Genomic DNA, 15,929 nt, shown 5'->3' on the forward strand with positions numbered 1-15,929 from the left:
AAGAGTGTTCTACTAATCTTACTTTAAGTATAGATTTTTATTTCCCATATTTAAAAAACATTCTTTCCATTAGAAAAGTAGACAGGTCCCAAGCACCAGTGGCTCACGCCTGTAATCCTAGCTACTTAGGAAGCTGAGATCTGAGGATCACAGTTCAAAGCCAGCCCAGGCAGGAAAGTCCGTGAGACTCTTACCTCCAATAAACCACCAGGAAACCAGAAGTGGTGCTGTGGCTCAAGTGGTAGAGCACTAACCTTGAGCTGGAGAGCTGAGGGACAGCGCCCAGGCCCAGAGTTCAAGCCCCATGACCAAAAAAGAAAAAAAAAAAAAGAAATAAAGAAAAGTAGACAGGTTCAATTTTTTAACCTTCAGAAAATTCATGATATCACCAGTAATTACAAACAAACCACCACTATCATTTGAGGATGTTATCTAAACATCATTTTCTATGAATAGATATCACTTTGCATCATTGTAATCTAACTGTACAAATTTTGTATAAATCGTTGGTTTCTTTAGTCTGTAGCGTGAGACACCAATGTTTCTAGGGGAAAACTTAGCAGCATTTCCTGATATGATTTCCCAAAAGAGAAGAACCAATTTATACTCAAGAATCATGTACATGATGTTTTTAATTTGTTTAATTTGACAGATTAAAAATGGCACCTTATTAGTGAAATAATTGCAGCTTTCTATCATGATTGAACTTGATTAAAAGTCCACTTGAGATGGTTTTAGAGTTTTATCTGAGCAGAGTCTCTCTACTTTATTAGCCCACCTGCGAATGGTTTCCAGTCAAAACAGATTCAATGAGGTCAGGTAGCCAGAGGTGCCAATGCCCAAAGGATCTTGTCCCCACACCCCAGGAACAGCACTGAAACAGAGTGGGGCTTAAGATTGTTGGGGTATCTTTGCTACTTTTTTTTGGTCACTATTTGCATGAGTGATAAAGTGGATCTAGAAAGGTGTGTTTGAATCAAATGCTGCAGCATGAGTGGATGAATCAGTCAGGCCTTGGCCTTGACCTTAGCCTTAGCCGTGGTCTCGTGTTTAACAAACTATGGAAGAGAGTAAAGAAAACGTGGAGAGTTTTTATGTGAATGAACCATGAATCTGAGCTTGGACACGGTTTTTAAGTGAAACAGCAACACAAAGGGACAAGGCTGACTAACTTTTTGTGATTCCTTTGTGGGGATTGGAAGCTTTGCCCCCCGGAAAGGAAAATGAAGCAGGGCTTCCCTTTTCCCACAGGCTGTGCTGGCTGGTATTATCCTGAGCAACGTCTTGCCCTACCTTGAAACCATTTACCACCTACCCTCTCTGTGGAGGCAGGACCAGTATGACTGTGTGAGTGCAGAAGCCCGGGTGAGGAAGGGAAGGACAGAGTGGGAAGGCCACAGAGAGAAAGAGAACAGACAAGAGAGATCTGCCATGGATATGAAGAACACTAGCAACTCTTCAATGCCCTGTATTCTTTGTGCTTTACAAGTGTAGGTGGGGAGGTACCAAGTTTGTTGGAACAGGAATGGAACCCTCATCCCAACCATGCAAAATGTAAAGAAAGATACTGGGGGAACTAATGGCTCACACCTGTAATCCTCACTGCTCAGGGGACACTGAGACCTGAGGATTGAGTTTTGAAGCCAGTCCAGGCAGATGTCCCTAATAAACCATCAAAAAGCCAGAAGTAGAGGTGTGGTTCAAGGGGTAGAGCACCAGAATTGAGTGAAAAGAGCCAAGTGAGAGCAAGAGGCTCTGAGAGTTCAAGCCTCAAAAATTAAAAAAAAAAAAGACTAATTAAGTGGCTAAAGTTGCATACAGTTGGGAAGGAAGGAAAGAAGGAAGGAAGGAAGGAAAGAAGGGAGAGAGGGAGGGAGGGGAAGGAAAGGGAAGGGAAGAAAAAAAAGAAAGAAAGAAAGAAGAAAAGAAGGAAAGGAAGGAAGGGAAAAAGAGACAGAAAGAAAGAGAAAGAAGGGAGAAGGGAGGAAGGAAGGAAGGAAGTCATCCAGTGCATATTTGAGTGACTTTTAATTTTTTTTTCTAATCCTGGGGCTTGAACTCAGGGCCTAGGCACTGTCCCTGAGCCTCTCTGTGTTCAAGGCTAGTGCTTTGCCACTTGAGCTTCAGTGCCACTTCTGGCTTTTTCTATTTATGTGGAACTTCATGCATGCTAGGCAAGCACTGTACCACTAAGCCACATTCCCAGCCCTGACTTCTAATCTTTTAATCTAATGAAGTAAATACCTTCCAGGATAAAGGGCACCAGTCTTGATCATACCAGACAGAGTATGGGCTGGAGTGTCCTGCTGCTCTGAGATGCACACAAACAAGAGAACAGAATGGGAAAAGAACAAGAAATAAAAGATGGGGCAATAGAGTAAGATGACAGAAGGACCCCGTAGGCAAAGGAGTATGGGGGGCTTAGATGGCCCATGATCCAATGCACAGAAAGAGTTTCTGGTCCAGGAGGAAGATGGCACAGTCCTATTGGACTGAAGAGAACAAGTGAATGTTGTGTTGGGATACTGTGGCAGGGGGAAGAGGAGGTAAATATTGAAGGGAGTTTCAGCCTGCTTTTTTTTTTCTGTGACTATGCAGGTTAAGGTCACCTGCTGATAGTAAAACTACAATAGGCTTGAAAATAACCACCCTTGCTTAGTGTCTTGGGTTGCTTTACAAGTGGGATTTCTATAAAGCTCTGTATGTATGTATGTGAGTGTGTATGTATGTATCTCAAGTAGTAGAGTGCTTTGCCTTGCAAATGAGCTGTCTACTACTAACACAGCCTGTACACTACCTAGCATTATCTCTTGCATATGAAGACACCAAAGCTTCCAGAGAGAGAAAGAGGGGGGGGAGGGGAGAGGAGAGTTCCATGGAAGAACTGCCAGGCAGCCTTGATTGAAGGTCCAACTGATTGCTATGGAATGTTTTCTGTAAACCCCAGGTGTACAGAGGGAAAGGTGGAGGTGAATCAGAGCTAGGGTTGGTATTCTCCATTTTGCTGAATTCTTGATTTCCCGGTCTTGCTTTTTCCCCACAATGCCTTTTCCACAAGGTTATTTGGATGGTGACATTCTTGTCTGCAATTTTTCTGGGACTGGATGTTGGACTCTTTTTTTCCCTGATATTCACCTTCTTCATCATCACGGTTCGGTCACACAGGTACTTTGTCTGGGGTAGGTAATAGGAGGTTAGCTATGGTGAGGGAAAGCCTGGCTTCCCTAAAGTCTTACAGTCAAGTGTGTTTCTTTCCAGAACGAAGATTCTGCTCCTGGGTCAGATTCCTAACACCAACATTTACAGAAGTGTCACTGACTATAGGGAGGTAAGGAGCCAAAATCAGCACCACTGTTTGGCCAAAGGAATGGGGTTGCACCAAGCCCAGTGCCTAGTTTCACTGCTGTAGGCCATGCTGAAGTCCCATTCACAAAGGACAGATGCTGGGGGAAGGGAACTAGTTTTTTGTTTTTTTGGAGGGGGGGTGTCCGGTCGTGGGGCCTGAACTCTGGGCCTGGGCGCTGTCCCTCAGCTCTTCAGCTCAAGGCTAGCGCACTACCCCTTGAGCCATAGCACCACTTCCAGCTTTTTTTTTTCCTGCTTATGTGGTGCTGAGGAATTGAACCCAGGGCCTCAGGCATGAAAGGCAAGCACTCTACCACTGAGCCACCTTCCCAGCCCCGGGAACCAGTTCTTAAGCAGCTCAGTCCTGATAGTTCTGCAATCAGATAAGGATCCAAAAGAGGAAGGCTAAGAATAAAGAGAAGAGTGAGAAATGTGATGGAAAAGAGAAAAAGCAGAGGGTGAAAAATGAGAGGAAAATGCAGGTGCTGGTGGATCATGCCTGTAATTCTAGCTATTCAGGAGGATGAGATGGGAAGGCCATGGGTTGAACTTACCCTGGGCAGACCAATCTGACAGAAGTGAGATCAATCTGAGAGAGGTGAATGTGTGGCTCAAGTGGTAGAACACCAGCCTTGAGTGAAAAAGCTAATGGAGACTGATGGGCTCCGGAGTTCAAGCCCTGGTACCATGACTTAAATAAATAAGCAAAATGTTTCTGGCTTTTTTTTTTTTTGGTCAGTCATGGGGCCTGAACTCTGGACCTAGGTACTGTCCCTCAGCTCTTCAACTTAAGGATAGTGCTCTACCACTTGAGCCACAGCACCACTACCAGCTTTTTCTGTTTATGTGGTGCTGAGGAATCAAACCCAGGGCCTCATGTATGCAAGGTAAGCACTCTACCACTGAGCCACCTTTCCAGCCTTGTCTTTTCTTTGTAACAGGGAAGGGTATGGACTCTATAACAGGTTGAAAGCTTCCTTCATAAAAGAATTTAGATAGTTGAAGTGATCCTAGTATAGGTAGACCAAAGCAGAAGATTAGAACTTTGAGGCCAGCCTTAGTTACATAGCAAAATACTTTCTCAAGAAAAAGAAAAAGAGGGCTGGGAATGTAGCTTAGTGGTAGAGTGCTTGCCTAGCATGCATGAGGCTCTGGGTTCCATTCTTCAGTACCACATAAACAGAAAAAGCCAGCAGTGGTGCTGTTGCTCAAGTGGTAGAGTGCTAGCCTTGAGCAAAAAGAAGCTCAAGGACAGTGTCCAGGCCCTGAGTTCAAGCCCCAGGACTGGAAAAAAAAAAAAGCCTGCACATTGTCTTTCAACTTCTGTTTTTGTCTTGCAGGTTATACTCATCCCTGGGGTAAAAATCTTCCAGTTCTGTAACTCCATCACATATGTAAATGTACACCACATAAAACAAAAGCTGTTGAATGAGGTAGCCAACTGCCTTCCCTTTTTCCACATGCTCCATTGTGGGCCAAGCATCCTTCTCCTGCCCCTTGGCCCTCCTTTTTTTCTAGTACTCTCTCCTCCCTTCTGTCTTTCAGCTCGATTTGATACGGGTGCCTCTTAGAGAAGAAGACATTTTCATGCTGTTTAATGAAAGTGACACCAGTCTACAGGGTGCCGGTATTTGCAAATGCTTTTGTGACTGTGAAGAACCTCAGCCGGAGCCCAGGGTAAGAAATGCCTCTTGGTTCCTACTTTTGTCTTCATGTTTTATAAAGTTTCTTTCAACAACCACAACAACAACAAAATCACTGGGCACTGGTAGCTTATGTCTGTAATCCTAGTTACTGTGGAGTTTGAGATGTGAGGATTGCAGTTTGAAGCCAGCCTGAGCAGGAAAGTCCATGAGACTTTTATCTCCAAAGCAGGAAGTGGATCTGTGGCTCAAGTGGTAGAGTGCTAGCTAGCCTTGAGTGAAAAAGCTAAGTGACAGTGCCTAGGCTCTGAATTCAAGCCCCAGTATTGGCACGCGCGTGCACGCAAACACACACACACACACACACACACACACACACACACACACACATCAAAACCCTCAGGGGATTTTGACTTATAGATGGACCACAGAGAGAAAACTGGAACTGGAAGATTTCTACTCAGGAATAAAGATCCCTGTTTCTTTTCTTTTTTTTTTTTTTTTTTGTCAGTCGTGGAGCTTGAACTCTGGGCTTAAGCGCTGTCCCACAGCTCTTCAGCTCAAGGCTAGAGCACTTGAGCTACAGCACCACTTCCCGTTTTCTGGTGGTTTATTGGAGATAAGAGTTTCACGGACTTTCCTGCCCGCGTTGGCCTTGAACCGAGATCCTCAGATCTCAGCCTCCTGAGTAGCTAGGATTACAGGTGTGAGCCATTGGCGCCCGGCAAGATCCCTGTTTCTTTTTCAGGTTGAGGTTCTGGCATGAATCTATAGGCAAAGTCCTGACTACGGTTGGGGAGGAGAGCATGGCTGGTGATTGAGACTATCAGGCATTCCTTGGTTTCATTTCTGAGTGACTTAATGATTGTGTTCTGAGCTGGGAACCCATGGCTCTTTCCTGTAATCCTAGCTCAAGAGGCTGAGGTCTGAGGATCAAGATTTGAAACCAGCCTGGGCAGACAAATCTGAGAGACTTTTTTTTTTTTTTTGTCAGTTGTGGGGCTTGAACTCTGGGCCTGGGCTCTGTCCCTGACCTCTTCAGCTCAAGGTAAGGGCTCTACCACTTGAGACACAGGAACACTTCCAGTTTTCTAGTTGTTAATTGGAGATAAGAATCTCACAGAGTAGAGTGCTGGCTTTGAGCACAAAGAGGCTTAGGGACAGCCCCTAGACCCTGAGTTCAAGCCCTAGAACTGGCAAAATAAATAAATAAAGATTCTTAAAAAAAAAAAAAAAGAATCTCACAGACTTTCCTGCTTTGAACCACAATCCTCAGATCTCAGCCTCCTGAGTAGCTACGATTATAAGCTCCAGCCACCGGCTTGGGGCCTGAGAGACTCTCATCTCCAATTAACTACCAAATAGCTGGAAGTGGAGGTGTGCTTTAAGTGGTAGAGCACCAGCCTTGAGCAGAAAAAGCCAAATAAGAATGCAAAAGTTCAAGCTCCAGTACCAGCATACACCGCGCGCCGCGCACGCAGCATTATTAACCTTTAGAGACTCATTAGCATGCAGGCATAGAGGAAGGGAATAAATCAAAGAGTGATTTTAAATCTAGTCCATGAGGGCCATAGCAATGGCAGTGATGACACAGGAGGTTGGGAAGTGAGGATGAGGAAAGATGAAAGTAGCTTAGTTTGGGGAGACGTTGCATAAGAGAGAGGGAAGTGAGCTAGTAGGCAGATAAAGCAGAATTGCAAATACTCCCAGTCCTCCTTGGTGTCTAACCACAGCCCTCCTTTACCTCTGTTGTCCTAGATCATCTACTTAGAACGATTTGAAAGTAAAATGGAATCTGAATCATCCATTAACCTGGTCCGCTGCTCCTATTTTGAGAACATGTACATGAGCGAAAATTCTTCCGAGGACCAAGTGCCCTACACAATATCTTCTACATCTCAGAGATATCCAGAGCAAAACTATGAGGAGGTGGACAAAACCTGGCTTTATGCATCCCCCCCAAGACAAAACTCAATTCCACTGCCGGACAATAATACTGAAAGTGTGGATAGGAGTAGATCCATCATCCCTTACTCAGAATGCTCCCTTCAGCCCAGCATCCACACCATCATCCTAGACTTCTCCATGGTGCATTATGTGGATTCTCGGGCTTCGATTGTCTTAAGACAGGTAAGTACCCAGAAGGCACTGCCTTACCCTCCATCCCTCCACTCCCCACCCACACTCACTCCCCATGCCCAGGGATTCCTGCCAGTCATGGATCTGCTGTTATGAGAATTTCTAGGCTACCAGAAATCTGAACACTGAAGGTTAGCTTAACATCAATCAGCATGGGGTGTGAATGAAGCTTGGTGGTAGAGTGCTTGCCTAGCATGCATGAAGCCCTAGGATCGATTCCTCAGTGCCACATTCACAGAAAAGGCCAGAAGTAGCACTGTGGCTCATGTGGTACAGTGCTAGCCTTGAGCAAAAGAAGCTCGGGAACAGTGCCCATGCTGAGTCCAAGCCCCAGCACTGGCAAAAAAAAAAAACAAAAAAAATCATCAAATAAAGAAAATTACTCACAGCCGATTTGTGGAAGCAGGCTTGGCTCAGGAAGCAGGAAACATTGGTTATTTCTCAAAGAATGAAAAAGAGGAAATTCTTATCACCCTGGAAGCTGAAATCTGGGCCATGTCCACTGTGTAGCTCCCTGTGCACCCGCAGAGTTACATGTAATGCTATCAGGAAACACACACACACACACACACACACACACACACACACCTCACCATGATTCTTGCTAGGTTCAGCTTCCCTAAGCCAAGCACTGCTTGTCCTCTGCTCAGGTGGGAAAAGTTGGGGTGAAATGAAACCACAAGCTGGGGCCCTCTGTCTGGTACCTGTACCATCTTCCCAACTTTCCTTTCTATTGCTTTCAGGCAAAAAAAAAAAAAAAAAGAATATTTTCCTTCAAAACTGTGTCCCTGCTGGCGCTAGTAGCTCATACCTGAAATCCTCTTTACTCAGGAGGCTGAGATCTAAGGATTGCAGTTTGAAGCCAGCCTAGGCAGAAAACTCCATGAGATTCAAATCTCTAATTAACCAACAAAACACCAGAAGTGAAGGTGTGGCTCCAGTGGTACAGCACCAGCTTGAAGCAAAAAAAAAAAGTAAAACAAGAACATTAGGCCCTGGGTTCAAGCCTTAGTACCAGCACAAAAGATAAAAAATAAAAACTGTGTCCCTGAGTCCTGACTTCTATCATCTTGGGGTCTTGGACAATTCTCATTTTTCTCCTTTCTGTATGGAGCACACAGTTTAGCATAATGACCCATACTTATTTCATTTTTTCCTTTTTCTTTCTTTTCCCTTGTTTTTTTTCTTTTAAACCAGTCCAGGGGCTTGAACTCTGGGCCTGAGCACTGTCCCTGAGCCTCTTTGTGCTCTAGACTAGTGTTTTACCACTTGAGCCACAGCACCACTTCATACTTTTTCAGATTAATTTATTAGAGATAAGAATCCCACAGACTTTCCTGCCCTGAGCTGGCTTCAAGCCCGGATCCTCAGATCTCAGCCTCCTGAGTAGCTAGGATTACAGGCATGAGCCACCTGTGCCCAGCTTTTTTCATTGCTTCAGCTTCAATAAGCAGTCTTTCTCTTTTCTGCCAGCTTATCTGTGTTTGTTGCATTCTCCCTTTCATCCTGGTTAGCAATAGACCAGATTGAAGCATCCTGAATGCTCTCTTCACACCACTAAGTACATTCACCCTTTTATGAAGCTGGAAGTGGCATTGTGGCTCAAGTGGTAGTGCACTTGAGCAAAAAGAGGCTCAGGAACAGCATCCAGGCCCTGAATTCAAGTCCAGGGCCAGCAAAAAGAAAAAATCCTTTTAGTCCTTTCTTCTTGGTGACATCACCCAGTTTGTTCCTTAATTCAAGGGACTTCTGTTAGATTATTTGGACTTTGCCAGAAAACCATGCAGACATCCAGGTACAGAGAACAAAGGAAGGTTTATTGCTGGGAAAGGGGCCAGCAAGACCCCTTCTCACAAGGGAGAAGGGAGAAGCAGCACCGGCTACTGTCTGACGTGACCTATGTAACTAGGAGGTTTATGAGGGGCTAGAAGGAGATAGGAGCTGGAGACCCTGGTGTGGACATGAGGACCAGGGGCTTCATCATGGCGGACTAGGATTTATGGTTGCCCAAATAGTAGATAAGGGTCCTGCAGCTGCCCAGACCTGAAGGTCACTCTAAGGGGCTCCTCATGCCTTATATGGTGGTAGCCGCCCCAGAGAAATGCCCCGGAGAAGGTAAAGAGGGGTGGAGGCTGATTATTTACTGCTTTACTAAATGGGCCTGGTGTTGCCTAGGAAGAGAGCGTGCTAAGCCGTGGAGAGGGGAAGGAGGGTACTAAGTTATGGGAAGGGAGCTCATTTTGCTAACAACTTCCCTTTCCTACTAATTGTCATTTAAAGTCCATCTGTGGTGGTCTTCCACCAAATGACTGTTAGGGTTCACCACATGATCAAAGATGGTTTTGTTGTTGGGTGCTGGTGGCTCTCAGCTACTCAGGAGGCTGAGATCTGAGGATTGCAGTTTGAAGCCAATTTGGGCAGGAAGGTCCATGAGACTCTTACCTCCAATTAATTAGTAGATATGGAGGTGTGGCTCAAGTGATAGAATGCCAGCATTGAATAAAAAATAAATAGACTGGGAATGTGGCTTAGTTGTAGAGTGCTTGCCTAGCATGAATGGAGCCCTGGGTTCGATTTCTCAGTACCACATAAATAGAAAAAGCTGGAAGTGGTGCTGTGGCTCAAGTAGTAGAGTGCTAGCCTTGAGCAAAAGAAGCTTGGGGAAAGTGTCCAGGCCCTGAGTTCAAGCCCCATGACTGGCAAAAAAAATTTAAATAAATAAATAAATAAAGGAGAATATGAGGCCTAAGCCACAGTACCAACACACACACACACACACACACACAACTTTATTGTGTCTTCTTAGTACTAGATGAAGCAGAATCGGTTTCTGTTTCTTTTTATTTGTGTGTGGGGGGGGGGGTCAGTCATGGGGCTTGAACTCGGGACCTGGGTGCTATCCCTCAGCTTTTTACTTCAAGGCAAGCACTCTTCCTACCGCTTTAGCCACAGCACCACTTCCTGTTTTCTAGTGGTTAATTGGAGATAAGAGTTTAATGGCCAGCCCCAGTGGCTCACTCCTGTAATCCTAGCTACTCAGGAGGCTGAGATCTGAGGATAGCAGTTCAAAGCCAGCCCAGGCACAAAAGTCCATAAGACTCTTATCTCCAATTAACCACCAGAAAACTGGAAGTGGCGCTGTGGCTCAAGCCGTAGAGTGCTTGCCTTGAGCTGAAGAGCACAGGGACAGCGCCCAAGCCCAGAGTTCAAGCTCTATGACCAACAACAACAAGAAAAGAAAGAAAGAAAGAGAGAGAAAGGGAGGGACAGAGGGAGAGAGAGAGAGAGAAAGAAAGAAGAGAAAGAGTCTCATGGACTTTCCTGCCCTGGCTGGCTGGCTTTAAACTGCCGCCGGCACCTGTTTTGTTTTTGACATTTTAACTTAGCACCTAGGGTTGAAGTCTACTCAGTCTTAGATTATTATGGTTAGTATTGACTGGCTTGGGAGTGAACTTGATGATGGATGCCCCAGAGCTCTTGTATGGGCTGGAGTAAACCTGAGGTCAGTATGTGATGTTTGCTTACCTGATACTAAGGATGTGATTTTCTACTGAAATCAAATGCAAATTGGCAGAGCAGCTTAGGATGTGACCCTCAGGGTTTCTGAATTCTTTTCCACGGTCCCACACAATCACTAAGCAATAACACTAAGATAGGGCTATTTGAGACCACTCTCCAAAGGGCTTCTTCCATCACACCTAAGCCTGTCTCCATCCAGGGCCTCCTCGTACAAACATCCTCTATGTGAACTGTCCCCCACCCTTGAGACTGGGAGCAGCCCTCCCTCTCACACCCCCTCCAAGCCCACCTGAGATGGCCTTGTCTTCATTCCCAGCACATTAGACATTTCCTGATCCACAGAAGTCCATGCAAGAAAGTTCATAGAGCAGACTTGGAGGGCAGAGATACATATACTCCAGACACGTGGATGATCAAAAAGGTTTTCCCATTCAGCTAGTTAGAAGGCCTTTCCTAGTGTGTACAAAGTGTCCTCACTCCTTCCTGTCTCTCTGCAGATGTGCAATGCTTTCCGAAATGCCAACATCATGGTGCTCATTGCAGGATGCCACTGTGAGTACCCTCCACCCGAGATGAGGGCTGTGTCTTACTCCTTGGGGGCTCTGCTCCTTAGGTGCTGACAACTGTGTGCATGCTGGGTTTTCTTTGCAGCTTCTGTGGTCAGGGCATTTGAGAGGAATGATTTCTTTGACGAAGGCATCACCAAAGCCCAGTTCTTCCTCAGCCTCCATGATGCAGTGCTATCTGCTGTGACGAGGAAGTTGGCAGAGTCCGAGTTAAGTGTGGATGAGTCTGAGACAGTGATACAAGAAACCTACTCGGAAACAGACAAGGTGGGATGAAGTGAAGCACTGGGGCTGGGGGAGAATGGCGGGCATAGGGAAGAGGAACAATAGTCAGGAAAGGGAAGGAGAGTTGTTTTGTTCTAGTATGGCTGTGTCAGAATTTGAGAGGTTGAAAATAATCTGACCAGGGGGCTGGGAAGGTGGCTCAGTGGTAGAGCGCTTGCCTTGCATGCATGAGGCCCTGGGTTCGATTCCTCAGCACCACATAAGCAGAAAAAGCTGGAAGTGGCACTGTGACTCAAGTGGTAGAGCGCTAGCCTTGAGCTGAAGAGCTGAGGGACAGCGCCCAGGCCCAGAGTTCAGGCCCCACAACCAGACCCAAAAAATAAAGAAATAAAAATAAAGAAATATGATTGCCAGGCACCAATGGCTCACACCTGTAATCCTAGCTACTCAGGAGGCTGAGATCTGAGGATCACAGTTCAAATCCAGCCCAGGCAGAAAAGTCCATGAGACTCTTATCTCTAATAAACCACCAAAAAACCATTCATGAAGCGTAGACTCAAGTAGTAAAGCACTAGCTATGAGAACAAAAAAAAAAAGCTCAGGGACTGAGTGCTCAAACCCTGAGTTCAAGCTGCAGGACTGGTGTTGGGGTCATGGAAAGCTAGTTAGTAAAGGACAGATGTGTAAATAAATATGGAAATGCAGTAAGGGTCTAAGGATAGAAATGTAAGTGAGGTACAGCCGGAACACAAAGGAGGCTGGGAGGCTGGCTAATCCTCTTGGATGTGATATGGAATGATGAGTATGATAAATGTATGAGGATGTGCTAGAGATAGAAAAAGCCAAAGGAAACCAGAGGAAAAGCAGGAGCAAAGATTAAAAAAAAGAAAAGAAAAATGGGCTGGGAATGTGGCTTAGTGATAGAGTGCTTGCCTAGCATGGCTAGACACCTGGGCTTGATTCATCAGTACCACATAAACAGAAAAGGCCAGAGGTGGTGCTGTGGCTCTAGTGGTAGAGTGCTAGTCTTGAGCAGAAAAGCTCAGGGACAATACCCAGAGTTCAAGCCCAACCACTCACAGACAAAAAACAAAAAAAGGAAGAAAGAAAGAAACAAAGGAGTCAGAAAGAGCCAGAGGCCAGCTCACAAATAGCCTGCCCTGCCTAGCCCTGTCAAGGATACACTGGGAGTTAGCAAGATAAATAAAATCAAAAAGCCTGGGAGCTTGGGGCTTGGTGCCTCACAACTGCAATCCTAGCTACTCAGGAGGCTGAGATCTGAAGATGGGGTTCAAAGCCAGCCCAAACAGGAAAATCCATGAAACTCTAATCTCCAATTAACCACCAGAAAACGAAGTGATGCTGTGGCTCAAGTGGTAGAGTGCTAGTCTTGAGCTGAAGAGCTCAGGGACAGAGCTCAAGCCCAGAGTACAGGCCCCACAACCAATTTTAAAAAATTAAAAAAAATAAAATAAATGGTTGGACATCAATCTCAGGGTAGCAAAACTACAGAGCCAAAAAGTTAGGGGTTAATGTAGGCAAAAGAACACTGACTGAGAAAATAAAGATGAAAATCAGACTTAGGTAAGAATATTTTCTACTTTGCCAGGAATTCCTGATGCTAGTAAGCTAAGTCCTATTGCATTGTGAAGTGCCTTGACTGCTCCAAGTTAAATCAGTTAGCGGGGCTGGGAAGGTGGCTCAGTGGTAGAGCACTTGCCTTGCACCACATAAGCAAAAAGAAAAAAGCCGGAAGTGGCGCTGTGGCTCAAGTGGTAGAGCGCTAGCCTTGAGCTGAAGAGCTGAGGGACAGCGCCCAGGCCCAGAGTTCAGGCCCCACGACCGGACCCCCCCCCCCAAAAAAAAAAACAAAAAAACAAAAAAAAGAGTTAAATCAGTTGGCAACTTTAATCCATCTGATTGTGTGTATTTCAGAATGACAAGTCAAGATATAAAATGAGTGGCAGTAATCTTCCAGAAATCACCAGAAGTGGAACCCAGAGCTTCACCAAGACCCAGGAGCCAATAGAAGAGGAGTTTGAAATGGATTTGGAGCCCATCCTGGATTCAGATCAGAATGGGCTGGAAATCACTTTAGACATGGATCAAGAGGTTGAATCAGAACTCGCACCTGAATCAGAGCTGGAGGCTGAAATAGAATTTGACACCCAGCCCGAGATCGAGCCTGAGCTAGAGCCCGAGCATGAGCCTGAGCTTGGGCCCAAGGACATATATCTGGACTTGATAAGAGAGAGGAGGCCTGACCCCAAAACCAAACCAAGGTCTCCCGGTCAGTGGCAGAAACTGCCTGAATATCAGCCTGTGATTCCCAGATCCTCTTCTCAGTTGCAGCCTCGGACACAACCTGTGGACAGGAAACGGCAAAATACAGGCTTCTACTCATGAGAGAGCACTGACAGTGAGGATGCCTGGGAGGTGAACTGGGAATAAGGGCTCAGAAAACCTCGGCAAGTCCTTCCCCATCCAGAAAGGGCCACTTGTCGGGAGACCTAGACTGGTTGGGCCCGGCCATGCTCACTCTGTGACTCCACTTGCCAACTTCACATTACTAAATGACAGCAGTCATCGCTAGATTCCCTACCTCATTACACCTCCTGCACATAGTACTGTGAATTTCCTTCTGCATACATCCCACGGCGGTGCTTTGGTGCCAGACCATCTCTGCCTTACTTGTAATTTTCATTCTTGTCCCTTTTTTTTTTTCCCAGAGATGAGGCTCAAATAAAATATACAAGTCTGCTTTTTTTTTTCTTTTTTGATCCTTCCTGCCCCCCTCTCCCTTCTCTGTGTCCCCAAAGGAATGTCAAATGGATACGGTGGACCAAGATGATAAAGGAAAAGAAAATGTGGCATCAGGTGCTCACATCTGTAACCCTACTCATGAGACTGAGATCTGAGGATCACAGTTCAAAGCCAGCCCTGGCCTGAAACTCTTATCTCCAATTAATCACTAGAAAACAAGAAGTGGTTCAAAGTGATAGAGCACTAGCCTTGAGTGAAAAAGCTCTAAGACAGGGCCCAGGCCCTAAGTTTAAGCCCCACAACTGACAAAAAAAAAAAAAAAGTAACATTTGGAGTTTATAAGATAGTTTTACTGTACCAATTGCTTACCTATTTTAAAGGTAGCCAGCCTAGAGGCTTGCAGGGACATGCTAAGTAGAACACACTTGCTCTGTTTTGCCCTGAGATCAACATCTTATTATGCCCCTGCATTCATAGACCTGCTACAGATACCAGCTGAGGAAAATGTCATTTTAGAATGCAGCTCCTTCTGACCTTCAGATTCATACATGTCTACCACTATTTGTCTTTTTGTGTGTGTGTGTGTGTGTGTGTGTGTGTGTGTGTGTGTGTGAGGCTGGGCTCTGGTGACTCAAGCCTGTAATCCTAGCTACTCAGGAGGCTGGGATCTGAGGATCGAGGTTCAAAGCCAGCAAGGGCAGGAAAGTCTGTGAGATTCTTATCTCCAATTAACCACCAGAAAACTAGAAGTGGCTATGTGGTAGAGCTCTGGCCTTAAGCTGAAGAGCATAGGGACAGCACCCAGGCCCCAAAGTTCAAGCTCCATGACTGACAAAAACAAAAGAACATAGCAAGAGGATTTTTTTTTTTTGCCAGTCCTGGGTCTTGAACTCAGGCCTGGGCATTGTCTCTGAGCTTTTTGCTCAAAGCTAGGACTCTACCACTTGAGCCAAGGCATCATTTCCCCAACTTTTTCTTTTTACGTGATATTGAGGAATCAAACCCAGGGCTTCATGCATGCTAGGCAAACACTCTACCACTGAGCCATATTCTCAGCCCATGAGAAAATTCTTAAAAGCATTTAGAGATAAAAATGAGCATTACAAGCAGAACAAAGAAAATAATAGCACATTTCTCATTAGAGACCAGGAAAGGATCTGTCACATCCATGCCAGGAGACTGCGCAGAGGTAGACAGGCACGGGAGAAAGATTATTGCAAGGTTTATTAGAGGAGCCATATTTCCCCTGGAAAGAGAGCACATGGCAGCCTCCGCTATAGGTAGCAGCAGGGTCTGGGGGTTAGGAAGTGAGGTAGATGGGAGTTCAGGTGGGCCTGGGTGGAGAGAGGGAGAGGCCAGCTGTATGGCAGGAACTCAAGGGGAGGGAAGAGCACAGGTCTGGGTGGAGCTGAGGACCAAAGGTGAGCAAAATGCTTACAGACCATACAAACTATGAGACAATGGAATAACTTTTCCAAAGCCAGCCCTGGCAGGAAAACCTTTAAGATTCTTATCTCCAATTAAACACCAGAAAACCAGAAGTGGCTTCTGTCTAGTCTGGCATTGAACCTGGATGCTCAGATCTCAGCCTCCTGAGTAGCTAGGATTACAGGCATGAGCCACCAGCACAGGCGTGACCCACCAAAACCCAACTTAATTGATAGTTTTTAGCAATTTGCTTACAATGTGCTTTAGTGTAGTTTTCTTTTTTTTGTTGTTGTTGTTGGTC

The 15,929-nt window shown here is 45.6% G+C and overlaps 1 protein-coding gene across 1 annotated transcript in view; it reads left to right on the forward strand.

Annotated features, from left to right (window-relative positions):
• The window catches only part of Slc26a8 (solute carrier family 26 (anion exchanger), member 8), a 57,670-nt gene extending 43,574 nt beyond the window's left edge, over positions 1 to 14,096 (forward strand). Inside the window, exons 12-20 of the mRNA XM_013029607.1 lie at positions 1,252 to 1,347; positions 3,059 to 3,165; positions 3,259 to 3,328; positions 4,686 to 4,778; positions 4,891 to 5,022; positions 6,747 to 7,118; positions 11,144 to 11,198; positions 11,298 to 11,479; positions 13,373 to 14,096. Of these exons, the coding sequence (XP_012885061.1) occupies positions 1,252 to 1,347; positions 3,059 to 3,165; positions 3,259 to 3,328; positions 4,686 to 4,778; positions 4,891 to 5,022; positions 6,747 to 7,118; positions 11,144 to 11,198; positions 11,298 to 11,479; positions 13,373 to 13,843 (1,578 nt within the window). The 3' untranslated portion in view covers positions 13,844 to 14,096. The remainder of the gene's footprint in view (positions 1 to 1,251; positions 1,348 to 3,058; positions 3,166 to 3,258; positions 3,329 to 4,685; positions 4,779 to 4,890; positions 5,023 to 6,746; positions 7,119 to 11,143; positions 11,199 to 11,297; positions 11,480 to 13,372) is intronic.
• Positions 14,097 to 15,929: the final 1,833 nt, after the last annotated feature.

This window comes from Dipodomys ordii, unplaced genomic scaffold, assembly GCF_000151885.1.
Source record: "Dipodomys ordii isolate 6190 unplaced genomic scaffold, Dord_2.0 Scaffold120, whole genome shotgun sequence".
NCBI lineage: Eukaryota > Metazoa > Chordata > Mammalia > Rodentia > Heteromyidae > Dipodomys > Dipodomys ordii.